Source organism: Macrotis lagotis, chromosome 1 (genome assembly GCF_037893015.1).
Source record: "Macrotis lagotis isolate mMagLag1 chromosome 1, bilby.v1.9.chrom.fasta, whole genome shotgun sequence".
NCBI lineage: Eukaryota > Metazoa > Chordata > Mammalia > Peramelemorphia > Peramelidae > Macrotis > Macrotis lagotis.
Window position 1 is genome coordinate 915083117 of NC_133658.1, and position 27856 is coordinate 915110972.

The 27856-nt window shown below is 45.2% G+C and overlaps 1 protein-coding gene across 2 annotated transcripts in view; it reads left to right on the forward strand.

Annotated features, from left to right (window-relative positions):
- The window catches only part of LOC141509841 (uncharacterized), a 29936-nt gene extending 3331 nt beyond the window's left edge, over positions 1-26605 (forward strand). Inside the window, exons 1-7 of one of the 2 annotated variants that reach the window (XM_074219666.1) lie at positions 9301-10013; positions 12879-13035; positions 13703-13790; positions 15238-15364; positions 16566-16661; positions 21175-21349; positions 21803-26605. In XM_074219666.1, coding sequence (XP_074075767.1) covers positions 13764-13790; positions 15238-15364; positions 16566-16661; positions 21175-21349; positions 21803-23036 — 1659 coding nt within the window. In that variant the 5' untranslated portion in view covers positions 9301-10013; positions 12879-13035; positions 13703-13763 and the 3' untranslated portion in view covers positions 23037-26605. Of the gene's footprint in view, positions 1-9300; positions 10014-12878; positions 13036-13702; positions 13791-15237; positions 15365-16565; positions 16662-21174; positions 21350-21802 lie in introns of those variants that run through there. The other variant, XM_074219665.1, reaches the window with a different exon arrangement.
- Positions 26606-27856: the final 1251 nt, after the last annotated feature.

The following is a 27856-nucleotide window of genomic DNA, read 5'->3' on the forward strand; positions in this document are numbered from 1 at the left end:
TTGTGGATGGCACACACTTCATAGGTGGCACAGACTTGTAGGTGGCACAGCCTTGTTCATGGCACAGCCCTGTGGATGGCACAGACTTGTAGAAGGTACAGCCTTTTTCATGGCACAGCCTTGTGGATGACACAGACTTGTAGATGGCACAGACTTGTAGGTGGCACAGCCTTGTAGATGGCACAGACTTGTAGGTGGCACAGCCCCTTGTGGATGACACAGACTTGTAGGTGGCATAGCCTTATGGATGTCAAAGACTTGTAGGTGGCATAGCCTTGTAGATGGCACAGACTTGTAGGTGGCACAGCCTTGTGGATAAAACAGCCTTGTAGATGGCACAGACTTGAGGATGGCACAGCCTTATAGGTTACATAGATTTGTAGATGGCACAGCCTTGTGGATGACATAGACTTGTAGATGGAACAGACTTGTAGGTGGAACAGAGTTGTAGATGGCACAGACTTGTGGATGGCACGGACTTGTAGATGGCACAACCTTGTTGATGGCACAGCCTTGTGGATGACATAGACTTGTAGATGGCACAGACTTGTAAGTGGCACAGACTTGTAGGTGGCACAGCCTTGTGGATGACACAGACTTGTAGGTGGCACAGCCTTGTGGATGTCAAAGACTTGTATATGGCATAGCCTTGTAGATGGCACAGACTTGTAGGTGGCACAGCCTTGTAGATTACGCAGACTTGTAGGTGGCACAACCTTGTGGATGGCACACACTTCATAAGTGGCACAGACTTGTAGGTGGCACAGCCTTGTTCATGGCACAGCCCTGTGGATGGCACAGACTTGTAGAAGGTACAGCCTTTTTCATGGCACAGCCTTGTGGATGACACAGACTTGTAGATGGCACAGACTTGTAAGTGGCACAGCCTTGTAGATGGCACAGACTTGTAGGTGGCACAGCCCCTTGTGGATGACACAGACTTGTAGGTGGCATAGCCTTATGGATGTCAAAGACTTGTAGGTGGCACAGCCTTGTGGATAAAACAGCCTTGTAGATGGCACAGACTTGAGGATGGCACAGCCTTATAGGTTACATAGATTTGTAGATGGCACAGCCTTGTGGATGACATAGACTTGTAGATGGAACAGACTTGTAGGTGGAACAGAGTTGTAGATGGCACAGACTTGTGGATGGCACGGACTTGTAGATGGCACAACCTTGTTGATGGCACAGCCTTGTGGATGACATAGACTTGTAGGTGGCGCAGCCTTGTAGATGGCACAGACTTGTAGGTGGCACAGCCTTATAGATGGCACAGACTTGTAGGTGGCACAGCCTTGTAGATGGCACAGACTTGTAGGCGGCACAGCCTTGTGGATGAAACAGACTTGTAGGTGGCACAGCCTTGTGGATGTCAAAGACTTGTAGATGGCATAGCCTTGTAGATGGCACAGACTTGTCGGTGGCACAGCCTTGTAGATTACGCAGACTTGTAGGTGGCACAACCTTGTGGATGGCACACACTTCATAGGTGGCACAGACTTGTAGGTGGCACAACCTTGTTCATGGCACAGCTCTGTGGATGGCACAGACTTGTAGAAGGTACAGCCTTTTTCATGGCACAGCCTTGTGTATGACACAGACTTGTAGATGGCACAGACTTGTAGGTGGCACAGCCCCTTGTGGATGACACAGACTTGTAGGTGGCATAGCCTTTTGGATGTCAAAGACTTGTAGGTGGCATAGCCTTGTAGATGGCACAGACTTGTAGGTGGCACAGCCTTGTGGATAAAACAGCCTTGTAGATGGCACAGACTTGAGGATGGCACAGCCTTATAGGTTACATAGATTTGTAGATGGCACAGCCTTGTGGATGACATAGACTTGTAGATGGAACAGACTTGTAGGTGGAACAGAGTTGTAGATGGCACAGACTTGTGGATGGCACGGACTTGTAGATGGCACAACCTTGTTGATGGCACAGCCTTGTGGATGACATAGACTTGTAGGTGGCGCAGCCTTGTAGATGGCACAGACTTGTAGGTGGCACAGCCTTATAGATGGCACAGACTTGTAGGTGGCACAGCCTTGTAGATGGCACAGACTTGTAGGTGGCACAGCCTTGTGGATGTCAAAGACTTGTAGATGGCATAGCCTTGTAGATGGCACAGACTTGTCGGTGGCACAGCCTTGTAGATTACGCAGACTTGTAGGTGGCACAACCTTGTGGATGGCACACACTTCATAGGTGGCACAGACTTGTAGGTGGCACAACCTTGTTCATGGCACAGCTCTGTGGATGGCACAGACTTGTAGAAGGTACAGCCTTTTTCATGGCACAGCCTTGTGGATGACACAGACTTGTAGATGGCACAGACTTGTAAGTGGCACAGCCTTGTAGATGGCACAGACTTGCAGGTGGCACAGCCTTGTGGATGACACAGACTTGTAGGTGGCACAGCCTTGTGGATGACACAGACTTGTAGGTGGCACAGCCTTGTGGATGTCAAAGACTTGTAGATGGCATAGCCTTGTAGATGGCACAGACTTGTAGGTGGCAGAGCCTTGTAGATTACGCAGACTTGTAGGTGGCACAACCTTGTGGATGGCACACATTTCATAGGTGGTACAGACTTGTAGGTGGCACAGCCTTGTTCATGGCACAGCCCTGTGGATGGCACAGACTTGTAGAAGGTACAGCCTTTTTCATGGCACAGCCTTGTGGATGACACAGACTTGTAGATGGCACAGACTTGTAAGTGGCACAGCCTTGTAGATGGCACAGACTTGTAGGTGGCACAGACTTGTAGGTGGCATAGCCTTATGGATGTCAAAGACTTGTAGGTGGCATAGCCTTGTAGATGGCACAGACTTGTAGGTGGCACAGCCTTGTAGATGGCACAGAGTTGTAGGTGGCACAGCCTTGTAGGTGGCACAGCCTTGTGGATAAAACAGCCTTGTAGATGGCACAGACTTGAGGATGGCACAGCCTTATAGATTACATAGATTTGTAGATGGCACAGCCTTGTGGATGACAGACTTGTAGGTGGCACAGCCTTGTAGATGAAACAGCCTTGAAGATGGCACAGACTTGTGGATGGCACAGCCTTGTGGATGGCACAGACTTGTAGGTGGCACAGCCTTGTAGATGGCACAGCCTTGTTCATGGCACAGCCTTGTGGATGGCACAGACTTGTAGATGGTACAGCCTTGTTGATGGCACAGCCTTGTGGATAGCACAGACTTGTGGGTGGCACAGACTTGTAGATGGCAAAGCCTTGTTCATGGCACAGATTTGTAGGTGGCACAGTCATGTAGTTGGAATAGCCTTGTGGATGGCACAGAGTTATAGATGGCACAGATTTGTAGGTGGCACAGCCATGTAGTTGGCACAGCCTTGTGGATGGCACAGAGTTGTAGGTGGCACAGCCTTGTGGATAAAACAGCCTTGTAGATGGCACAGACTTGAGGATGGCACAGCCTTATAGGTTACATAGATTTGTAGATGGCACAGCCTTGTGGATGACATAGACTTGTAGATGGAACAGACTTGTAGGTGGAACAGAGTTGTAGATGGCACAGAATTGTGGATGGCACGGACTTGTAGGTGGCACAACCTTGTTGATGGCACAGCCTTGTGGATGACATAGACTTGTAGGTGGCGCAGCCTTGTAGATGGCACAGACTTGTAGGTGGCACAGCCTTATAGATGGCACAGACTTGTAGGTGGCACAGCCTTGTAGATGGCACAGACTTGTAGGTGGCACAGCCTTGTGGATGTCAAAGACTTGTAGATGGCATAGCCTTGTAGATGGCACAGACTTGTCGGTGGCACAGCCTTGTAGATTACGCAGACTTGTAGGTGGCACAACCTTGTGGATGGCACACACTTCATAGGTGGCACAGACTTGTAGGTGGCACAGCCTTGTTCATGGCACAGCCCTGTGGATGGCACAGACTTGTAGAAGGTACAGCCTTTTTCATGGCACAGCCTTGTGGATGACACAGACTTGTAGATGGCACAGACTTGTAAGTGGCACAGCCTTGTAGATGGCACAGACTTGCAGGTGGCACAGCCTTGTGGATGACACAGACTTGTAGGTGGCACAGCCTTGTGGATGACACAGACTTGTAGGTGGCACAGCCTTGTGGATGTCAAAGACTTGTAGATGGCATAGCCTTGTAGATGGCACAGACTTGTAGGTGGCAGAGCCTTGTAGATTACGCAGACTTGTAGGTGGCACAACCTTGTGGATGGCACACACTTCATCGGTGGCACAGACTTGTAGGTGGCACAGCCTTGTTCATGGCACAGCCCTGTGGATGGCACAGACTTGTAGAAGGTACAGCCTTTTTCACGGCACAGCCTTGTGGATGACACAGACTTGTAGATGGCACAGATTTGTAAGTGGCACAGCCTTGTAGATGGCACAGACTTGCAGGTGGCACAGCCTTGTGGATGACACAGACTTGTAGGTGGCACAGCCTTGTGGATGACACAGACTTGTAGGTGGCACAGCCTTGTGGATGTCAAAGACTTGTAGATGGCATAGCCTTGTAGATGGCACAGACTTGTAGGTGGCAGAGCCTTGTAGATTACGCAGACTTGTAGGTGGCACAACCTTGTGGATGGCACACATTTCATAGGTGGTACAGACTTGTAGGTGGCACAGCCTTGTTCATGGCACAGCCCTGTGGATGGCACAGACTTGTAGAAGGTACAGCCTTTTTCATGGCACAGCCTTGTGGATGACACAGACTTGTAGATGGCACAGACTTGTAAGTGGCACAGCCTTGTAGATGGCACAGACTTGTAGGTGGCACAGACTTGTAGGTGGCATAGCCTTATGGATGTCAAAGACTTGTAGGTGGCATAGCCTTGTAGATGGCACAGACTTGTAGGTGGCACAGCCTTGTAGATGGCACAGAGTTGTAGGTGGCACAGCCTTGTAGGTGGCACAGCCTTGTGGATAAAACAGCCTTGTAGATGGCACAGACTTGAGGATGGCACAGCCTTATAGATTACATAGATTTGTAGATGGCACAGCCTTGTGGATGACAGACTTGTAGGTGGCACAGCCTTGTAGATGAAACAGCCTTGAAGATGGCACAGACTTGTGGATGGCACAGCCTTGTGGATGGCACAGACTTGTAGGTGGCACAGCCTTGTAGATGGCACAGCCTTGTTCATGGCACAGCCTTGTGGATGGCACAGACTTGTAGATGGTACAGCCTTGTTGATGGCACAGCCTTGTGGATAGCACAGACTTGTGGGTGGCACAGACTTGTAGATGGCAAAGCCTTGTTCATGGCACAGATTTGTAGGTGGCACAGTCATGTAGTTGGAATAGCCTTGTGGATGGCACAGAGTTATAGATGGCACAGATTTGTAGGTGGCACAGCCATGTAGTTGGCACAGCCTTGTGGATGGCACAGAGTTGTAGGTGGCACAGCCTTGTGGATAAAACAGCCTTGAAGATGGCACAGACTTGTAGGTGGCACAGACTTGTAGATGAAACAGCCTTATAAGTGGCACAGCCAAGAAGATGGCACAGACTTGAAGGTGGCACAGCCTTGTAGATTACACAGACTTGTAGGTGGCACAGGCTTGTAGATGAAACAGCCTTATAAGTGGCACAGCCATGAAGATGGCACAGACTTGTAGATAGTATAGCCTTGTAGATGGCACAGACTTGAGGATGGCACAGACTTGTAGATGGAACAGACTTGTAGATGGCACAAACTTGAGGATGGCACAGCCTTGTGGATGACACAGACTTGTAGGTGGCACAACCTTGTAGATTACATAGACTTGTAGATACACAGCCTTGTAGGTAGCACAGCCTTATAGAAGGCACAGCCTTGTAGGTGGCACAGCCTTGTAGGTGGCACAGACTTGTAGATGGCACAGCCTTGTTGATGGCACAGACTTGTAAGTGGCACAGCCATGTGGTTGGCACAGACTTGTAGATGACACAGCCCTGTAGATGGCACAGACTTGTAGGTGGCACAGCCATGTAGTTCGCACAGACTTGCAGATTACATAGACTTGTAGGTGGCACAGACTTGTAGATGACACAGACTTGTAGATGGCACAGACTTGAGGATGGCACAGCCTTGTGGATGACACAGACTTGTAGGTGGCACAGCCTTGTAGATGGCACAACCTTGTAGATTACATAAACTTGTAGATACACAGCCTTGTAGGTAGCACAGGCTTATAGAAGGCACAGCCTTGTAGGTGGCACATACTTGTAGGTGGCACAGCCTTGTAGATTATATAGACTTGTAGGTGGCACAGACTTGTAGATGGCACAGCCTTGTAGATGGCACAGCCTTGTTGATGGCACAGACTTGTAAGTGGCACAGCCATGTGGATGGCACAGACTTGTAGATGACACAGCCCTGTAGATGGCACAGACTTGTAGGTGGCACAGCCATGTAGTTCGCACAGACTTGCAGATTACATAGACTTGTAGGTGGCACAGACTTGTAGATGACACAGACTTGTAGATGGCACAGACTTGAGGATGGCACAGCCTTGTGGATGACACAGACTTGTAGGTGGCACAGCCTTGTAGATGGCACAACCTTGTAGATTACATAAACTTGTAGATACACAGCCTTGTAGGTAGCACAGGCTTATAGAAGGCACAGCCTTGTAGGTGGCACATACTTGTAGGTGGCACAGCCTTGTAGATTATATAGACTTGTAGGTGGCACAGACTTGTAGATGGCACAGCCTTGTAGATGGCACAGCCTTGTTGATGGCACAGACTTGTAAGTGGCACAGCCATGTGGATGGCACAGACTTGTAGATGACACAGCCCTGTAGATGGCACAGACTTGTAGGTGGCACAGCCATGTAGTTCGCACAGACTTGTAGATTACATAGACTTGTAGGTGGCACAGACTTGTAGATGACACAGACTTGTAGATGGCACAGACTTATAGATGGCACAGCCTTGTAGGTGGCACAGCCTTGTAGATGGCACAACCTTGTAGATTACATAAACTTGTAGATACACAGCCTTGTAGGTAGCACAGCCTTATAGAAGGCACAGCCTTGTAGGTGGCACATACTTGTAGGTGGCACAGCCTTGTAGATTATATAGACTTGTAGGTGGCACAGACTTGTAGATGGCACAGCCTTGTTGATGGCACAGACTTGTAATTGGCACAGCCATGTAGAATGCACAGACTTGTAGATGACACAGCCCTGTAGATGGCATAGACTTGTAGATGGCACGGCCTTGTTGATGGCACAGACTTGTAAGTGGCACAGCCATGTAGATGGCACAGACTTGTAGATTACACAGCCCTGTAGATGGCATAGACTTGTAGGTGGCACAGCCTTATAGATTGCTCAGCTTGGAGGGGGTGCTGACCATAAGGCTCACTCTGCTGCTTCTGGGGAGAATACAAAGTCAAAACCCAAACAGGACCCCCCCCCCCAGGAGCTTCCATTCTACTAGTGTGAATCTGGTGGGAAGACCATGTGTCTTCCCATTGTCTGCCCTAATGAGGAGAGTGGGGGGGGTAGACTTTGACGTGGGGAGATACCTCATGAGGAAGGTAGCTGCCAAGCAAGTTGACCCTTGAAGGGTCTTCCAGACAAGCGTTAGATGGGTTTCTCCTATGGGAAGCCACAGGTAGGTCAGAGAGGAATGTCCAATGATTCTGCAAAGGTTGGCCGGAGCCAAGAGGTAAAGAACCCCAAGGACCACCTAGAGGAGGGGCCCCCTGGGAGCCAAGAAAGCTCTCAAAAAGAGGGGACCCACACTTGTGCTTTGAGCTGTCGTCTTGGAAGCTATGTGGAGATGAGGGATGTAGAAAACAGAAGCTGGAGGTCGGGAGGCTGTTATAGTAATCCAGGTGACAGATGATAGGGCATGAACTGGCAACTGTTGGCACAAACCTTGACCTGGAATCAGATCCGAGTTCAAATCCAGCCTCAGGCACTTCCTGGCTGTGGGATCCTGCTGGCAAACCCCTTCACCTCTGTCTGCCTTAGTTTCCTCATCTGTAAAATGAGGATAATCTCAGCATCTACCTCAAAGGGTTGTTGTGGGGATCAAATGAAATAGTTGTAAACCATTGTGTCTGGGACATAGTGAGCGAAAAAGAAATGCTGACTATTACTGTTATTATTGTTCATTAAGGTAATTTCCATGTGAGTAGAGAGACAAGTAAATAGAAAAAGTGAAGCAGCTGATGGGCTGGGGCTTCAGGACTGGAGGAAGGTAAGGATTGAGGGGGGACCCTGCCAGGATGGTAGTTCCCTCCACCAAAAGATAATAGTTAGGAAGAGGGGAGTTTTGACATTTGGAGTTCACCCATGAGAGACCAAGTCTAGAGATCTGGGAATCACCTGCAGAGAGAGCTTGGTGAGCCTGAGGGAGCTGAGGAAATCCAGCGGAAATGATGGAAATCACTGATTTAGAGCTAGGAGATCGTCTGGAGGCCATGGGACCCACTGAGGCACAGAGGTTAAGTGGCCTGCCCAGCTGAGTGTCCGGGGATGTGAACCTGGGCCTCTCTCACCCCAAGTCCAGCGCTGCTTCACCCAGAGAGAGAAGAGAGGCCAGGTCAGAGACCTGGAGCAGGACATGGAGGACAATCCAGTCAAGGAGTTTGAGGCATGGCTAGATGAGAAACAAGAAAGCTCCAGAGAAGTGAGACTCCAGGGGAGGAGCTAATCAAGAGACCTTTGGTTTTAGCCATTAAGAGATCTTTGGTAGGTCTAGTTTTAGATGAGTGGTGAGGTTGGGAACCAGGCTATTATTAAAGCTTAAAACCATTCTCAGAGTTTGGGGACACCTTGTATATCTTGGAAATGAGCCTTTTATCAGAGAAGCTTGCTTCAAAGATTCTCAACGCCCCAGTTTACTGTGTTACTTCCTTGGTTTTGTTGGTGGAAAACCTTTTTAGTTTTATGTTTCTTTCTATAATCATGAACAAATTATCTCTAATAATAAACATATATATAATTGACTATATCTGCGCATACAAATATAATTATCTAGTAATCTTATCCATAGATTTGAAGAGTAATTTATTCCTAATCCCTCTCTTTTTTTAATGCTGGGACTTTTATGTCTAAGTTTTGAACCTGTTTAAAGTTAATCTTGGTATGAGGTATGAGATTTTGGCATTAATCTAATTTCTGCCACATTTTTGCCACTTTTCACAGCAGTTTTTGTCAAATACTGAGTCCTTCCCACAGTGCCTGAGGTCTTTGTTGAATAATATTGATGTGTTTGTGAATGTTGTATGCCTGATCTGTCCCTCTGTGCTGTTGTGTTCTCTGTTTCTTCTCTCTCTCTCTCTCTCTCTCTCTCTCTCTCTCTCTCTCTCTCTCTCTCTGTTTCTCATCAGATCATTTTGATGATCACTACTTTGCAGTATAATTTTTGAGTTCTGGTATAGCTAGGTCCTGTAGTTTCTTCTTTTTCTTTTTCTTTTCATCATTTTCCTTGAGAATACCTTTTTCTTTCTCCAAATTAGTTTCTTTTTAGGTTTTTTTTTTTGTAAGGCAAATGGGGTTAAGTGGCTTGCCCAAGGCCACACAGCTAGGTAATTATTAAGTGTCTGAGAATGGATTTGAACCCAGGTACTCCTGACTCCAGGGCCAGTGTTTTATCCACTGCGCCACCTAGCTGCCCCTCCAAATTAGTTTTGATGATGATGATGATGATAACTAACATTTATTTAATGCTTTCTTGTGTTAGATTTTGTGCTGAGCACCGTGTGGGATAAAAATCCACTTTAAAAAATATAGAGAGTTCTCTGAGCAAAAAGAAAAGTTTATTTTGGCTTTTCTTTAGCAAAGGACACACTCCAAGTCGCACAAAGGTGGTGAAGATAAAGGAGTTTCCTGGAATCTACAGTCAAGCAAGATTAGACCTAAAGAAATCCCCTCCTCCTCCCTATCCTCTGTCTGTCAACTCATTGGTTAGTCTTCAGAGTTACATTCTACTTGTGAAAATCTACCCCAGCAACAAAGAAAAGAATGGAAGGTTTTCATAAAATTTGACCTCCCCATCCAGATGGTGAGAATAACCTTCAAGATTATAACTATCTTACTGAAGTAACAGTCTACTTATCATCCAACAAGGGAAGTCATATGAGCTTCAGTTTTTCTCACGGGAACAGTCTACTGTTCTCCCAGTTAAGATAGTTTTGTCATCAAATGGGTGACTAACCAAAAATGCAAGGTCTCTCTGAAAATAGTCCACTGCCCCCCCTCCCCAGCAGAATCGGGAGGGTGCCTGGCTTGGAATGCAAGGTCTCTCCCTCTTTCTTCTAAGAATAGTCTAAGATTAATAGTCTGTCTTTGTTTTCATGATTTTTAACCCTGAGAGGACTTCACCAGGAATATAACTCTTAAGAGGGAATATTCCACTCAGCACTTTATCTGATTTGATCCTAATAAGTTATGGGGGTTCAAGGAAGACTATCTGAAAAAAAGAATTCAGAGACACAGGTTGTCTCCCTGGCCAGGGATATTATGATGGCTCATTGGGCTGAGAAATGGGAGATGCTCTAGCAATGAGACATTCTACATATGCTTTTTATATAGAAGAGAGAAGGAAGGAAAAAATGATCTTAGTAAGATAATGAAATTCATTTAAGAGACTGAATGTCAAAAGTTGCCCTAGGAATGGATGGTGCTGACCAGAACAGAAGTGACAAAACTTGTAATTGAGTTATAAACATGCTTGTTCAAGAGGGCTTTGGGACATCAAAGGAGACCCCTGGCAGACCAGGTGCAGATAACCAGTAACTTTGGCAGACCTGGAGAAAAGTAAAAGACAAAGGACAAAGATAGCCCTAAGCTGGCCTGACCCTAAAGGGAGCAGGGGCAGAGGGGGCCGAGACAGAGGGGTTTTGGGCAGAGGCAAAAGTTGCAAAGCCTGTAATTAGGTCATAGCTAGGATTCCAGATTTTTACCAAGGGGTTTAAAAGGAGACACAGTGTAGATCAAAATGTTGGGGGGGAGAGGGTTCATTAATCAGAGGGGGAGGTAAGGTACTATCATGGTCCACATTTTACAGTTGAGGAAACTGAGGCAGACAGGGCAAATATTATTTCCCAAGGGTCACAAGACTAGAGTTGTGAAACTGGAGATGAATTTGGAGCCTAAGTCAGGCTTTCTATTCACTGTTCCACTTTGTCTTTATACTTCTGTAAATTAAACCTTTGGTAGGATTTTTTGGTTTGTTTGTTTTTGGTATGGCGTTGAATAAGTAGATTAGGTATTATTGTCTTTTTTATTAAATTGGCTCAGGTTACTCATGAGCAACTGCTGTTTGTCCAGTTGTCTGGTTTCTTTACTTCTTTTAGGTGGTTTGTAGTTATGTTCATATAGGTGTCTTAGTAGTAGATTCCAAAACATTATGCAATCTGTAGTTATTTTAAAATAGAATTTTTCTTTTTATCTCTTTCTGATGGGTTTTATTGGTATTAAACAGAAATACTGATTATATAAATTTATTTTGTATTCTGTAAGTTTGTTGAAGTTATTTCATTTTATTTTTAGTTGACTCTGTAGGGTTTTATAAGTTGTCAAAACTGAAATATATATTCTCATGAGAGCTTGGTCTTCATTCAGATAAAAGCAGAATTTAGACATAAACAAGTATTCTAAACCTTCTAGAGTTTTGTCTTAAACAAATTAAGTCTTGAGCTTAAAGTGTTCGTTATTATTTCTCCAAAGTTCACAATACTCATGAGTGGAGTCAGTTCTAGAAGCTGACTCAAGGTGAGAAATTCATCGACATCTTTTTTATAGAAAACAGACAAAGAAGCCATCAAACTTTTGGCCAGAGCCAATGAAATGCTGTGTTTGTTTATAAAGTTGTTATATTCTACATTTATGATTCCCTTCCCCAAGGTATAAAACCTGTTTCTTATCAGGATTGACAAAGATCCAATTAGCACCAATTAGTGTCTCCTCCTGATTCGGGGTGTTTCTGTTTTATCAGATTTGTTACAAACTTACATAAAACATAGGCTTTTAAAGAGATCACCAGGCAAATTTCCTTTTCTCAGGATCTGTCTCCCTGCAATTAGAGGAGAATCAGGCAAATTGACACATACAGAGTCAGCATTCAGGTTTATAGATGGAAAGAACAGACCTTGACATGGATGGAATTAATATTATATTCTTAAAGACTAAGAAAGCAGACTTTGATCAGAAATATGTTTAATGGCTTATTCACATTGATAAAGTAAATAAACATATTGCCCACAGAAAGCAATAAATGTTTCCTCCTTGCCGGTGCTTATTCTCTCAAGTAATTTTTATTGTTCTGTCCTGATAACCATTTCTAACACTGTTTCTATCCAGTCCAGTCCAGTAAACAGTTATTAAGCACCTATTATTTGTTCAGTCTTGGGGATCCAATGAATAAAAAGAAAGCCAGTCCTTGTCCTCAAGAAGTTTACACTCTAATCTGCCCCCCTCCCCCCCAATAAGACACCAAAGGAAACTGGAAGAGGGCCAGGGCAGCAGCTGCAGAGAGGAGTAAGCCAGAAAGGTCAGTGTCCACATCAGATAGTGGCATTGATGATGGACAGCCTTCCTTTGCCCCTGATCTTATTGGAAAGAACTCTAGGTTATCCCTATGACATGCCCCACTAGGCCTTGGTTTTTACATGACAATGGCATTAGTGACCGATGGTCATTCAGCCCTTTAAGGTTTACAAAACACTATGTGTGTTAACTCATTTACTAATTAAATTCCTTATTAAGGAGAAGTCTGTTCATCTCAATATTTTTTTCATGTTTTTAGCAGGAATGGGTGTTGTATTTTGTGGGAATGATGGGTGGTGTTGTTCCTCAGCTACTTTGCATTGCCTCATCCCTGGATGTCTAATAGGGACTGTCTTCTTTTATTTCTCTCCATCTCTAGCTTCCAGCCCAACCTCACTGATGGAGGAGCTTCTTGCCACAGCCCTTTGAGCCAAGTCTCTCTCTGAGTTCAAGATTTAAAACAATGAGAAAGTCCTTCATTGTCCTTCAGCTCCTTTGCCTGGTGCCCGAGGCCTCTGCCCATGAGTGACCATGTGGTGAGTTGAGCCAGCATCCTCACTAGGGAAGAGCCCATGCCCTAGGAGGCCCAGGAGGCCCAAGGACAGGGAGAGACAGGGTCAGGGAGTGCCAGGGCTGCAGGGTGGGAAAGGGGGCAGGTCCACTCCCAAGGCTTCCTCCCTGCCCCCTTCATGCAGGGAAGGTCCCACCTCTGACAGGTGTCAGGGATGCTGCCTCCTCTGGGGAGCTGGAGGAGCAGTGGGTGGACCAGGACAGTGATAGATGGCCAGTGTGGTTATTAATATAGCTATCTATAAATGGACCTGCGTGGAGGTGGTTTGCAGCAGGAAATATGGTTCATTTGCTTTCCTTGGAGGACGACTGGCTGGCAGACAGCAGCAATAACATCAGTCCCAGCTAAGATTTAGGTACTGGGCACTAAGCACTTTATAAAGATGATCTCATGTTATTCTCATGACAGCCCTGGGAGACAGGTGCTATTTTCTCCATTTTACTAATGCAGAAACTGAGGCAGGCAGTGGTCCAGGGTCACACGGCCACTAAACATCTAAACTTGCTAAGAAGCTCCTGTTATTGAGACATGTGCCCCCCCAGAAGGGCCAGTTTCCTCCTGGCCCCTGCAACTGGGGGGATGGTCCAGCCCTGGTTCAGGCTGCCTCCTCCTCCTCCTCTGCTTCTCCCCAGCTCTGCTGCCTGGTGAGTCCTCCGTCCGTCCCTGTGAGGAGCAAACTGGTCACCAGCCAGGATGGCCTTGGGGCTCCTGAAGAAGCAGGTGAGTGAGCAGTTCCTGTCGACCCTTGGACCCCAGTTGGGTCTCTGGGCTGTGTCTCGTCATTCTGAAGGCAACAGAGCTGAAGCTGGAAAGAGGCCCACAGACCTGGGGCCCAAATTCTGAGTTTTACCCAAGGGGAATACAGGGCCCTCCTTGGGGAAAGAATTGCCGAAAAGCACCCTTCTGGTGTCAGTGTCATCTCATCGACCCCTGATCCCCTTTTACAAAGGGGGAAGCTGAGATCCAGAGATAGTCCTCTCCTCCTCCTCCCCCTCCTCCTCCTCCTGATTCTCAGTCCTCTTCTCTTCCCCCCTCTCAGCTGATCTCAGCTTCCATGACCATCTCTCAGCTGGAGGGTTCTAACCCTCCAACTTCTCAGACTGGACTCATCATATCCATTGAGTTCAGTCTCTGTCCCCCTTTTCCTTTCCTCCCAGGCCTGAGGCTCCTATCCAAGCTGTCTTTCTCAATTCCCCACGTCCCCCCTCACCCGCCATATCTGATTGATTGCCAAGGCTTGTTGGTTGTACACTGCCATTGCCACCCCATCTCTCCACACCCTGCCTCGCTTCACCCATCCTCCCCTCAGCAGCCAAATTCATCTTCCTGAAGTTCAGGTCTGACGAGTCACCCACTGCCTCACTCTCTAAACTTCTGTGGCTTTTGATCTCCTCCAGCATCAGTCTGGGTTTGAAAAATCTTTTGGCTGCTGATTCCTGCCTTCCTCTCCAGTGCCACCTGTCACCTGCTCTGAAGTTTCCTTGGTATTGCTTGCACATGACCCTCCACCTCCAACTGCAGGTGTCTTCCCATTGTCTCCCCTCCTCTATCTCCTGATCAACCCCCTATTACAAGAAGCCTTTCTCTATCCACCTTAATTTTTGTGTCTTATCTCGAATATAGTCTGTCAAGGTCTTGTATGTGTGGATGTTGGCTTGTGGTCTCCCCAGTTAAAGAGTCAGCTCCTGGAGGGCAGGGACCTCACCAGTGACTGGCACAGCCCAGAACCTGCCCATAGTTGGTGCTTAATAATTAAACATTGTTGACTGAAGAAAGCAAAAGACCCTCTAAGAAAAACAGCTGATGGTCACCCACTGCTCAAAGATCACTGGAGCCTCTGTGTTGCCCAGGGAGAGTGGAAACCATGTGTGTGAATTTGTGTTTGTGTGTGAATGTATGTGTGTGTGTGCATGAGATGTGCGTGACTGTGTGAGCATGTAGATCTGTAGGCCTATATGGGGGGGGTGGGATGTGGATGTGTTAAATGTGTTGGTTTTGCCCTCGCCTCAGAATCTCTCTCAGGCCAAGGTCTAACTGGTGGTCTGTAGGACATGACCCGGGAGCTGGTGGCTGTCTCCCCGGCCCCCACGTCACCGAGCTTCACCTCCCTGCTGGGCTCCGGGGAGCCATGGTCCCCGGGTCAGCCCAGATGCTCTTGGTTTTCCAGGGGCTGGTGAGATTCAGGGATGTGGCTGTGGACTTCACTGCGGAGGAGTGGGGATCCCTGGCCCCATCTCAGAAGGAGCTCTATAGGGATGTGATGCTGGAGAACTATTTGAACCTGGCCTGTCTGGGTGAGTGAGGAGGCCTGGGCCTCTGGCTTGGGGTCTGCTTCTTGGCGGGGAGGGGCTACTTTTCCTTTCTCCCCTAGGAAATGGTGGATCAATATTATTTGAAACCTGAAACCAGATTCCCCTAATCTGAGAAGAATACACTTGTAACACCCTTGCACCTGGCCCCTTCTGGTCCTCTGCCATCTCCCCCCCCCCAAGCTGGCCTTCTGGGGGCTCCTGCCACACACACCCCCATCTCCCATCCCCAGGCCTTTGCCTTGGCTGTTCCCCCTGCCTGGACACCCTCCCACTTATCCTGCCTCAGAGTTCCACCTCTTATTCCCACCTCCCTCCAACGACTGCTCCTCGTCCTCTCAGACTCCTGTGGATGTTTGTATGGATAAACTTACTTATTCTTTGAATATTTTTAATATGCCCTTGCTGCTTTGTCCTGTTTCCAGTCCCTGGCCTGGGGCCAAGCAGGGAGGCAGGGGTGGGGAACCTCCGGCCCATGGGCCATGTTGGTCTGGCTGGCTGGTTGGGAAATTCAGTAAATCTAGAAGCCTTTTAGGGGTGATTAAACACTTGACCACATATAGCCCGAGAGTGATGTTTTAAATATCCAATGGTCTTTGGCATAAAAAAGTGTCCTCCTTCTCGCCCCCCCAACCAGAAGACTTCCAGGCCTCTTCACAGGTAAAAGACCATTTCATGATTCAGAATTTCTGGTCCCTTCTGAGGTGTTTGCATAATGGATACTAATTCAGTAATAATTCTTCAACAAAGGAAAGTCCTTCCTAGCTCCCTCCCTCCTCCCCTTCTTCCCTCTCCCTCTTTCCCTTCTCCATCCCCACCCCCACTTCTAAAGGGCATCAAGAGAGAATCCTTGAAAGTCATGGGTGCCTCCCTTGAGGGATCCCCCCTTACAGTGTGCCGACTCTGTCCCCCCAAAAGAAAAGATCATGAATTCACAACATTAACAATAGTGAATGTTGAGGGTGCCCGGCCCTGAGTGAGCCCCAGGGGTGGGGGCATGCTGTTGTCATCCCCATTTTACAGCTGGGGAAACTGAGACAAGCAGAGGTTTCAGGACCAGTGTAAGGTCATGCTGCTAGTCATTGTCTGAGGCTGCATTTGAACTCGGGTCTTTCTGACTTCAGGCTCAGGTTCTTTGCCCTGTTCTCAGCAGGGCCCTCAATACTTTCTCATTTTCAATGAGCAGGACTGGCTGGTTCCAAACCCACAGTGATCTGTCAGCTGGAGCAAGGGGCAGCTCCGTGGGTACCCCGGGGAGAAGCCCCAGGACGCTGCTGGCCAGGTGAGTGAGGGATGCCTGGTCTCTGGGAAGCCCGCTCAGCACCTGCTCCATGTTGAGAAGGGAATTGTCATCAGAGCCCTGAGGCCTGGGGAAGAGGAGGAGGGGAGAAGGGGAAGAGAGGAGGAGGGGAGGGGAAGGAGGAGAGGAGGAGGAAGAGAGGAGGAGGGGAGGGTGGAGGAGGAGGAGGGAGAAGGAAGAGGAGGGAAGAGAGGAAAGAGGAGGGGAGAAAAGGAGGAGGAGAGGAGCAGGAGGAAGAAGAGGGGAGAAGAGGAGGGAAGGGGCAGGGGGAAGAGGAAGAGTAGGGGAGGAGGTGGGAAGGAGGAGAGAGAGGAGCAGAAGGCCTGAAGCTGGGTCTCCCCTTGCTGCAGCTCTGGCCTCCCCCATTCAGTCTGTCTCCCGACCCCTCAGCACCCCCCCCATCCTGCTGATGCTGGGGCAGAGGCATGAACCATTCCCAGTTCCCTGGGCTGTGTGGCCAGGGCTGCTTGAATCTGTGCCCCCTCCCCCAGTGCTTCTGCAGAGAGCCTCACCTTGAGGTTGCCCAACTTGCGTTGAAGACCGCCGACCTGCAGTGAATATTTGAACTATTTTGTGGCATCAGTTTACCCCTTTAAAACCTAAGATCAGCCCACTCTTCCAGTTGTGACCAGTAGCAAAGTATCAGATAATCAACAGGCATCAATGAAGGGCTTCTATATGGAGGACCAAATACAAAAGTGAGACCCGGTTCCTGGCCTCAGAAGTCTCCGCTCTCCTTGGGCAACACAGCAATTCCCAGGGCAGTAAATCTAGAACTAGCACAATATATGTAGCATTTTACAGGGATGGTGTTGTTTGACGAGCTGTCTTCATGGGAGACATAGGCAGGATGCTCAGTGATGGCGGAAGGCTGCCACACCTGGGAACTGAGACCGGAAGCTTGAGCTTCAAGACTGAACATCGAGGAAGGGGATCCTTCTAGAGGGGAATTTACTATTTGGTCAAAATTGCTGGGAAAACTGGCAAGCAGTCACACGGAAAATTGGTGTAGAACAGTATCTTACACCATTTAGCAAGATAAGGTGAAAAGGACCTTATCTGATCTATATATAGAGAGATATTGTAAGTAAATTAGAAGATTAAACATATAACCCAGCAGATTTATGGATAGGAGAAAAATGTATAAGTAAACAAGAGATAGAGAGCATCGTGAGATATAAAATGGACAATTTTAATTTAAAAAGTTTTATACAAATAAATAAACCAATAAATAAATAAAACCAATGTAGCCAAGATTAAAAAGATGATAGAAAATTGGGAAAACATCCTTATAGTCAGTCTCTCAGGAAAAAGTCTTATATCCCAAATATATAGAGGAGTTTTTCAAATTTATAAGATTATGAGTCCTTCCCCAAATGATAATGGTCAAAGGATATCAATAGACAGTTTTGGGGAGAAGAATTCAAAGCTATATGTAGTTATGTGACAAAATACTCTAAATCATTTGATTAGAGCATGGATGTCCAACCTTTTGGCTCTTCTGTCACCCAGCAAAATCTTGCCAAGGAACACATACAGAATTTAATACTTATTTATGATTTCATTGTTACCCATATCATTCCAGCGAGTAAAATAATGAAATTTAATAATGCCACTTAATGGGCTTTCAGGTTCACATGTGGTTTGCAGAGGAGTGGGCACATCTGAATTAGATTGACTAAAATAATAAAAGGGGAAAATGACAAATGGTGGAGAGCTTGTGGAAAATTTGGGACACTAATATACTATTGGTGGAACTACAAACCGAGCCAACTGTTTTGGAGAGCAATCTGGCATTATACCCAAAGACTAATAAAGCCATGGGTGCTATTTGACCTAGCAATACCATTATTAGGTCTTTTCCCCAAGGTGATTAAGGAAAGAAGAAAAGAACTACAATATATCTACAGTAGTTATAGCAGCCTCTTTGTAGGGGCAAAGAACTGGAAATGATGGATATGTCCATAATGGGAATGGTTGAACAAATTTTAGTATATGATTATGATGGAATACTACTATGTTGTAAAAAATAATGAACTGGTTGTTTTTCTTTAAAATGTGGAAAGACTTAGGGCAGCGAGGTGACCCAGTGAATAAAGCACCAGTCCTGGAGTCAAGAGGACCTGAGTTCAAATCCAGCCTCAGACACTTAATAATTGCCTAGATGTATGACCCTGGGCAAGTCACTTAACCCCATTGCCTTGGGAAAAAAACCAAAAAACTGGAGAGATTTTATGAAATAATGAAGAGTGAAACAAGTAGAATCAAGAAAATATTGTGGATGGTGATAGCAATTTTGTTCAGAGAGTAACAGAATGATTAAATTATTCTGGATTACATGAACATTCTGATCAACTATGAAGGACTTAAGAAAGATGTTCTCCACCTCTAGAGAAAGAACTGATGAATGGGAGTATATACTGTTTGGATGATTTGCAGAGATCTTTTTAACTCATTCATCTACACAATCTGTCTAAATTATTGCAACACCATCCTAACAGATTGTCTTGTATCCCTAATCAAAATCTTCCTCATCTAATTGCTTGGTTCAAAACTCTTTTATGATTCCACAAAGATAAATATATATTTTAGGTGTGTGCCTAATCTGTCTATCATCTATCTATCTATCTATCTATCTATCTATCTATCTAAATGTGGCTTTCTCTAGGTATAGGTTGGGATGGAGTGAGACAGCTCAGAACTCAAATTGTAACCACAAAAAAGAGCAATAGACATTTCTGAATGTAGTATGGTTATTCCTAGTTCTTTTTCTTTTATAAAGTAGAATTCTATGACAGAAGTGTCTTCATCTTGCATGGATGAGATCATCTCTCACAGAAAGCCTTCCCTCTTAATTCCAGTGCTTTCCTTCTGTCAGTTTTCTCCTATCTGACATATATACTATATACTATATACATATATACTATATATAGTATTTGTTTGTATTTATCTGTTTGACTTTTCCATCTCTCCTCTCTTCCATTGTGTTCAGACTCCCCATGTCTCAGTCTCTCTCCAAAGCATCAGGCTACTTTTGAGTGCTTTCAAAGTTGTACATTTTCCAGTAGGACTTTTTGGTTTCTTACATAAGTTCACATGTCAACTATTCTTCACTCTCCGCATTCATCCATTCAGATCCAGATGGATCTTAGTTTTTGTCTCATTAAGCTTTCTTATTTAACTCTGAAGCCTCCTACAGTTCAGTTCCCAGGAGCCTGGGCCCTTCTGTTGGAGAGTGTCTATAAATGATTAAGAAATACCTAAAATGTGAGATTTGCAAAGAATCTAAGGAGCAAATCAAGTCAGCCTTCACCTCCATGAGGCATCTAGAAGCCAGGGAGCACCTCTGGACCCAGAAGCCTGGAGTCGGGCAGGAAGACTCACCAGCTGTGTGGTCCTGAATGAGCCACTTGGTTTGTATTCGCCTCAGTTTCTTCATCTGTAACAGCACTCACCTCAGGGTTTCTGTGAAGACAAAGCAAGACAATACTTGTAAAGTACTTTGCAAGCCTCAAGACATATAATCACTATTTAAAGTATTATTATTATCAGCTAATAATGATTCACTTGCTCCTTAAATATTTCCAGCCCTGCCAAGGTCATTTGGAAAAGCAAAGCGGCAAGACCCTAGGACCTTTAATATGAGATCAAAGATTCCCAGAGTCAAATGGGTATCTGTTCCTTGTTAGTTGTGTGACTGTAGGAACCTTCAAAGTCACTCACAGCCTTATTTGGAAAATAATGGAAAGTACATTCCCATCTCAGATAGATAGATAGATAGATAGATAGATAGATAGATAGATAGATAGATTAGGCACACACCTAAAGTTGTAAGAATCAATAGGAAAGATTGTAATAATCTATAAGTATTAGTACTGCTAATTGCCCTAACCATTTTTTTCAAACAAAGAGGTTGAGATGATTTATTATATCATTCCACTACTTGGTCGGAAAGAAAACAATCAGTCTAGAATGTCAAGAGGGTCCATGGCCCAGAACTAAGTGAAATAAGTTCAGGCAGATTGCATTAAAAGATGCCACATCAAAAAAATAAAAATAAAAAAACTAAAAAATTTAAAAAAAACTAAAAAAAAAGATGCCACATCCTCTGTCAGACAGGAGTCCAGTGATCCCATATCAGTGATAGAGGTAAGGGTTTTGGATCAGGTGGGAGAGCTGGTACAGACTCTGTAGGGTGATGTCTCCAGAAGCTTTGGTTTAGGTATGTCCAGGGATCCAGCATTCCACTTCAGCTCTATTTCCTCTGGGGTCAGCCAGTCTGGCTATTTGAAATTCTGCCTCATCATCCTCATCTTGTGTTTCAACTTATGCATTCACTTCTTCCTCTCCTTGGTCCCTGTGGGAAAATGGAAGTTGACAAAGTTTTGCCAAGAATGAGAGCCCACACACACTAAATTCTAGCAATTTTTTTTCATTTTAGAGAGCCTGTATCAAGTCTAAGTGGGTAAAATTTTATTTATAAATTTCTTTTCAGATTGGAAAATTCGGTCTGGAATCAGATTGTCTGAGTCAAAGATGGGCATTTCCACAGAACTATCATTGAAGAAAAGTCTCAGAAGGAAGGATGTCTTCATCTCCAATTTGGGAGAGTCCTGGAAACATGATGCTAGGCTAGGGAAGCGAGTGAGCAAGGAGAAGAAACATTCTCAGTAAGTAAAAATCGCCCAACAAAGTGAGAGGCCTCAAGGATAGTAAACTTAGAGGAAGCTTCACTCCAGGGCCAGTCTTTTCTTTAAAAAAAAAAAGACTTAAAGGGAAAAGTCTCCATAATTGTTATTCACATACAGAGAACTTCAAGAGAGTAATGAATGTGGTTAACATTTCAATTCTAAATTAAACCTCATTACCTCTCATAGATCATATCCTGGAGAAAATGCTATGAATGTGAACAATGGATATGATTTGGAAATCTTCAAGTCCAGATATCAATTTATATAGGTCTTTAGACACCCCATAAAAAGAACTCCCCCCAAATGCCATATAATGAATGTCTAAAGGGTTTCCCCTCATTTATTGTGCTTTAGACAATTCGCCCAAGAGATCCTAATGAATTGAATGTGATAAACTCATCCTCATTGCCCATCTCTTCCTTCCCATCACAGATCTTGTATTGGGGAGAAGTACTATGAATGTCATGAATGTGGGAATGTCTTCCCTCGGAGAGCAGCCTTAACTCGACACCTGAGGATTCACACTGGAGAGAAGCCTTATGAATGCAGCGAATGTGGGAAGGCCTTCCGAGTGAGTGGCATGCTTACTGTTCATAAGAGGATTCACACTGGAGAGAAGCCTTATAAATGTATTGAGTGTGGCAAAGCCTTCCGTGTGAGTGAGCATCTTAGCCAACACCAGATACTTCACACTGGAGAGAAGCCTCATAAATGCCTCGAATGTGGGAAGTCCTTCTACCGGAGCACGGAGCTTACTCGACATCAGAGGATCCATACTGGAGAGAAGCCTTATGAATGTGGTGAATGTGGAGGAACCTTCCGCTGGAGGGCAGCGCTCACTCAACATCAGACAATTCACACTGGAGAGAAACCTTATGCATGTCGCGACTGTGGCAAGGCCTTCAGACGTAGCACCGACTTTACTCGACATCAGAGGATTCACACTGGAGAGAAGCCTTATGAATGTCTCGATTGTGGAAGAGCCTTTAGCAGGGGCACAGAGCTTACTCGACACCAGACTATTCACACTGGAGAGAAGCCTTACGAATGCAGCGAATGTGGCAAAACCTTCCGCTGGAGGGCAGCGCTCACTCAACATCAGACAATTCACACTGGAGAGAAACCTTATGAATGTAGCCAATGTGGGAAGGTCTTCCGCCTGAAAATACAGTTTTCCCGACATCAGAGAATTCATACTGGAGAGAAACCTTATGAATGTCACGACTGTGGGAAGACCTTCCGCCGGAGGTCACAGCTCACTCAGCATCAGAGAATTCATACTGGAGAAAAGCCTTATAAATGTCCTCAATGTGGGAAGGCCTTTTGCTGGCGAACAGAACTCACTCGCCATCAGAGAATTCATACAGGAGAGAAACCTTATGAATGCCATGAATGTGGGAAGTCCTTTCGGGAGAGTGGGACCCTTACTGTACATCAGAGAATCCACACTGGAGAGAAACCTTATAAGTGTAAAGAATGCGGAAAGGCCTTCTGTGTGAGTGGAAAGCTTACCCGACACCAGAGGATTCACACTGGAGAAAAACCTTATGAATGTTACGAATGCCAGAAGGCTTTTCCCCAGAAGGAAGAACTGATTCGACATCAGAAAATTCATACTGCAGAGAAACCATATCACTTAATCAGTCAGTCAACAAGGATTTATTAAGCACTTTCTATTTTCCACATTCTATGCTAGATTCCCAGGTTACAATTCCAAATACAATGCCTTAGAAGCTTGACTTTTGCCATGGAATTCCAGCTCAATTCAACAGATATCTATTTTTAGAAATTTATCATGTGCCAGACTTTCTACTAGTTTCTATGAATACACACACAAAAATTAAACAGTTCCTTCTTTTAAGAAGTTTACATTTTCTTAGGGGCGGCTAGGTGGTGCAGTGAATAGAACACCAGCCTTGGAGTCAGGAGTACCTGGGTTCAAATGTGACCTCAGACACTTAGTAATTACCTAGCCGTGTGGCCTTGGGCAAGCCACTTATAACCCCATTGCCTTGAAAAATCTAAAAAAACAAAAATAAGTTTACATTTTCTTGAAAAAGCACCTTACTCAATGATGGACAGTTCCCATTGAAGCTAAGTCAATGAGTCAAACTGATGAACTGAGAGAATTCTTTCAAAATAGAACCCTGACAACTGTGGGAAGGCATTTGACCCAAGCACAGGATTTATTGATCCCCAAAATTACTTGCCAATTCTGCGACCTTTTTTCAATTCTTATCCTTCTTGACCTCTCCTGCATTTTTCCTTGTCTATCATCAGTTGTCTTGGTGCCTCCTTTCTCTTTGTCAGTTTTTGTGACCCTGCTCTCTCCTGGCTCTCCTCCTTCCTTCTCAGTCTCAGTGTTCACATGGTTACGCATTCAAACACCCTGATCACCCAATCCTTCCATCTTCCCAAGTCCCAAGACCACCTCCTCCCCTCCACTTCAAGGGATGGTCATACCCTAGATCTTATTAGGATCCTCTAAGATTCCTCTGACCTGCAGTAATTTCTTCTTTGTCTTTTGTTCCTCTCCTCCTAAACTTGCTCACCTTCCCTGAGGCATCCATCCCCCAGGACTTCATTTTTCTAACTTGACCATCTGAACTTTACATTTAGCCAGGTCAGTTCTATATCCTTTACTCTTGAATCCTTTGCCCCTTTGTCCAGTAACCACTCAGCCTCTGCCAAGCCCCAACCCAGGATTACTCCCACAACTCACCTCCTCTGTGCTTACTCATGAGTTGCTGAATGAGCCACACAACCCTGCTGATTCCATACATTAAACATTCATGTTAGCCAATGTCACATGGGCCCTCACTGCAGCAAGGCAGTCCTTTACTCTTCCTCTTCCATAATTGGTTCCCTCTCTCTCCTGCTCCACAGAATCTTATTCCAAATCTCTTCTCAAGCTTCCCAGACCTCCTCCCACCCTCTTAGCTAAGGATTTTGCCTCTGCAGAGAATACTGAAGACAGTCCCTTTGAGCTCTCATTTCTCCCCTTATTTCCAAACCCCACTGCTATCCTTCTTGCTCAGCATACCTGCCTCTTGAACATTGCAACAAAGAACTTCAGGTGCTGTGAAGTCCACTATCACCCATGTTGAGCCCATTTTCTTCTGCATTCCTTGTCTTTGTAGGAATTTGTGTTTTGCCAGTTCTTTAAGGAAAGTTTTGTACCAATTTATTGCTGTATCACCCTAGGCAAGATCCCTTGATCATTGTTACTAGCTGAGGGCGATCTGACTATTCCAGGAGATAGGGACATAAGAGAAACCCTTCTCTGGGTGCCCCAGAACCCCATGGGCACTCTAGCTCAGTGACCCCATGACTCTTCCATCACACAGCGGTTGGGACTGCACATCATGCATTGCATTGCCAGTTTGAGGTCTGCCCTTTAGCCACAGCTTAGCTGTTCATTATTCCTTTTCTTAAGTTCTTCTTGTCCCATTTACTCTTTCTTTTTGTTTCTTTTTTTTCCTTTCCTGAAATTTGTCTTGGTGCCTCCTTTCTCTTTGTCATCATCATCCCATTTCCCCCAGAAGGTTGTGTAGGGACCTGTCTTTCCAGCCTTATTGGACATGTTTGGTCCTTCTCCCACACTCTTCCATCTAGCCGGACTGACCTTTTCTTTCTCCCCCTGAAGTACACTCCCTTCCCAACATCCCCTCCCCAAAGAAAGATTTCCTTCCAACAACATCTCCCTCACTACCTCCTTTCTACAGGAAATCCTCCTCAACAATTATGTATTTAATTGCTTTTTTTATTAATTTGTATTTATTCTTTTATTTATTCTGAATATACTTATGAATGTAGTTTTGCCTCCTCTGTTGGAGTGTAGGCTTTGAGAGCAGAGAGGGTTTCCTACTAGCGCTGGCAGAATATGAATGCTTGATGATTGACTCCCCAGGAAGAGGAAGGAGTACTTGTGTAAATGTATAAAGGCTGGAAATACATGTGGAGTAGCAAGGAATCCTCCTTGTATGGAAAGTATAAATTGATGAGAAATGAGTAGGTGGAAACCAGATTGGGAAAGGCTTTGAATCTGACCTGAAAAAATTGGGACCCCAAAGGAGTCAGGGGAAGGAGATGAGCAGGCTACGCAGGATGATTGTGTCATTCTGTGTGGTGGGAGGATGGCTGGAGAACCTGGCAACTGACCCCTTGAAAGGAATGCATTATAATGTCAAGGGCTGTTGGGGTTTGATGGGGAGGAAATGGACAGCATGGCTGGCCTAAGGTGGGAGTATCTCCATTGGCCAACTTCACCAGGCAGGCCAGGGCAGCTCAGAGGTCTTTGCTTCCTCAGTTCCCCCTCTCTGCTTTCCTAGTCTAGAATCATTCATCAATACTGACATTCATCATGCCCCCTAACTTAACTCCTCTTCCTGACTACTTCTTCCTTCCCTATGTGGATGTCTTCTCCATTAGAATGGAAGCTCCTTAAGGGCTGGGCAGGAACTGTCTCCTTTTGCATGGGGAAGTTAAGGCCCATGATGGGAACTTAACATTTTTTTTATTCATTTATTCATGTCTTTGTTAACTCAGTGGTTCCTTCATTCATTCATACAAGACACCAGAAAGCTACCACCTCCTAACATTCTTTCTGGAAGGATCATCAAAAATTGCTAGGAAGAATCCACCAAAGAGGCATTGGGAAGACCTGGGTTCAAGTTCTGCTTCAACCCCCAGCCCAAGGATTCCAAGCTAGACTCCAGTTCCTAAAAGCCTCCCCCCATGGAAGATGTTGGATCTCCCTGTCTCCATGTCTTCCACGTGGAGAGAGCAGAAGCCTTGACTCTCACATCACTGACCCCTTCCTTCCCTTCCCTCTAGTCCAATCACTATTCTGTGTTATTCATGTGACAAATTTCAGGTCAAATGGAAGAACTCAACTCTCCCCAACCACCTCAACCTTCCATCTCCAGTTTCTATTGAATATATGTGTATAAGCCTGCGCCCCATGCTTGTAATGTATTCCTTCATCTCTATCTTTCTGAATCTTTCAGATATCAGTTCCTACCTTCTCTGATGTTCTTCCCTACCCCTAAATTTCCCATTAAATGTTTATTTCTGATTCTCTTCCTAATTTTACTTTTTGTTTAGAATTTCACAAAGCTAACAAAACACGTACTTTCATATTCAAAGGAGGACAAGACATGAAATCACTGATCTGTTGCCTAGGCCTCATGTTTCCAGTTGAGTCTAAAATAAATTCAATGTGTGACTTTCAAAGCTGTGCTGGTCATTGTCTGTCTTCCTTTCCTTTTTTTAATCCTATCTTTCATCCTTTCCTTTCCAATCAGGTATATCCCCTCCCATCCTCCCACTGAATGAACTATACTTATAACAAATACGTTTAGTCAGGTGTAATGAATTCTTTCCCATTGGCTGTGTCCAAAGCTGTAGGTCTCATTTTTCATGAGGAAAGGACTGGCATGATCAGTCCTCTGGAGTCATGGTTGGTCCTTGTATTGATCAGAGTTCCTGGTCTTTCAAAATGGAGGAACCTTTATTAGGCACCTGTGGCATATTGGACATTGTCCTGGGCACAAAAAGATAATTTGATCTTGAAGGGTATTAACTATAATTTTCTTAGGCTAAAAATGAAATGACAAAAAGTTAGTTTTACCCATGAAGTTTTATTGTCTAGGATTTTACCAAATTCACGGGTATATTAAGGATACCAACCCTGATACAAATTTTAGGGGGCATTTTATACAGAAAAGACAAAATCATAAAACTGAGGCAACCAATGAGATTTCATATAGATGACATAGTTCTACATTATGATCTTCCCATAAGTTATACTATTTGTTTCAAATTGCTAGTGATAAGAATCCCTGCTTAGGCTGGAGAGGAATTGTTTGTTTACAAACAAACATAGGATTGTACTTTCCTCATCCAAGATATCTCTTATCTTGTGATTTGTTGACTCAGGTAAAGGAATATATTGCTGCCTTTACAAAGCTGACCAAATAGTATTGACTGAGGCCAAGTCCACATTCAGAGGAAGAAGACAGGCCTTGATATGGCAGCTTGACACTTTTGCACAGAGATAACATCCAGAGTTACAACTCTTAGTTGGAGGCTGAGAAGCCAATTTTGTTAAAATTAGAAATATTCATGGAATAAGTCTTAGAATCTCGGGGTCAGTCCTACTTAACCACTGACGCGTACAAACAATTATTTACTTGGAAGGTATAATCGCTAAGGTGACCTTGCTCCTCCAATTCAGTTTAAACCCCCACCCAAGGGAGTTGAACAGCTAACACAGTGAATCTAAGTTCTAAGTCCAAAACTCCCTAAGGGACCCCAAGCCTTCTTGCTTCTCCAGGCTGGGTAAGTTGGCTGCAGTAGTCCATCTGTACTCCAAGGTCACTCCTTGACACTGAGATGGACAGATAAACACGATGGACAACATGGGGCCTAGAAGAAGAGAAAAAGTGAGGGGAGGGATTTCTGTTTGATTCGGTTCATGGCCCT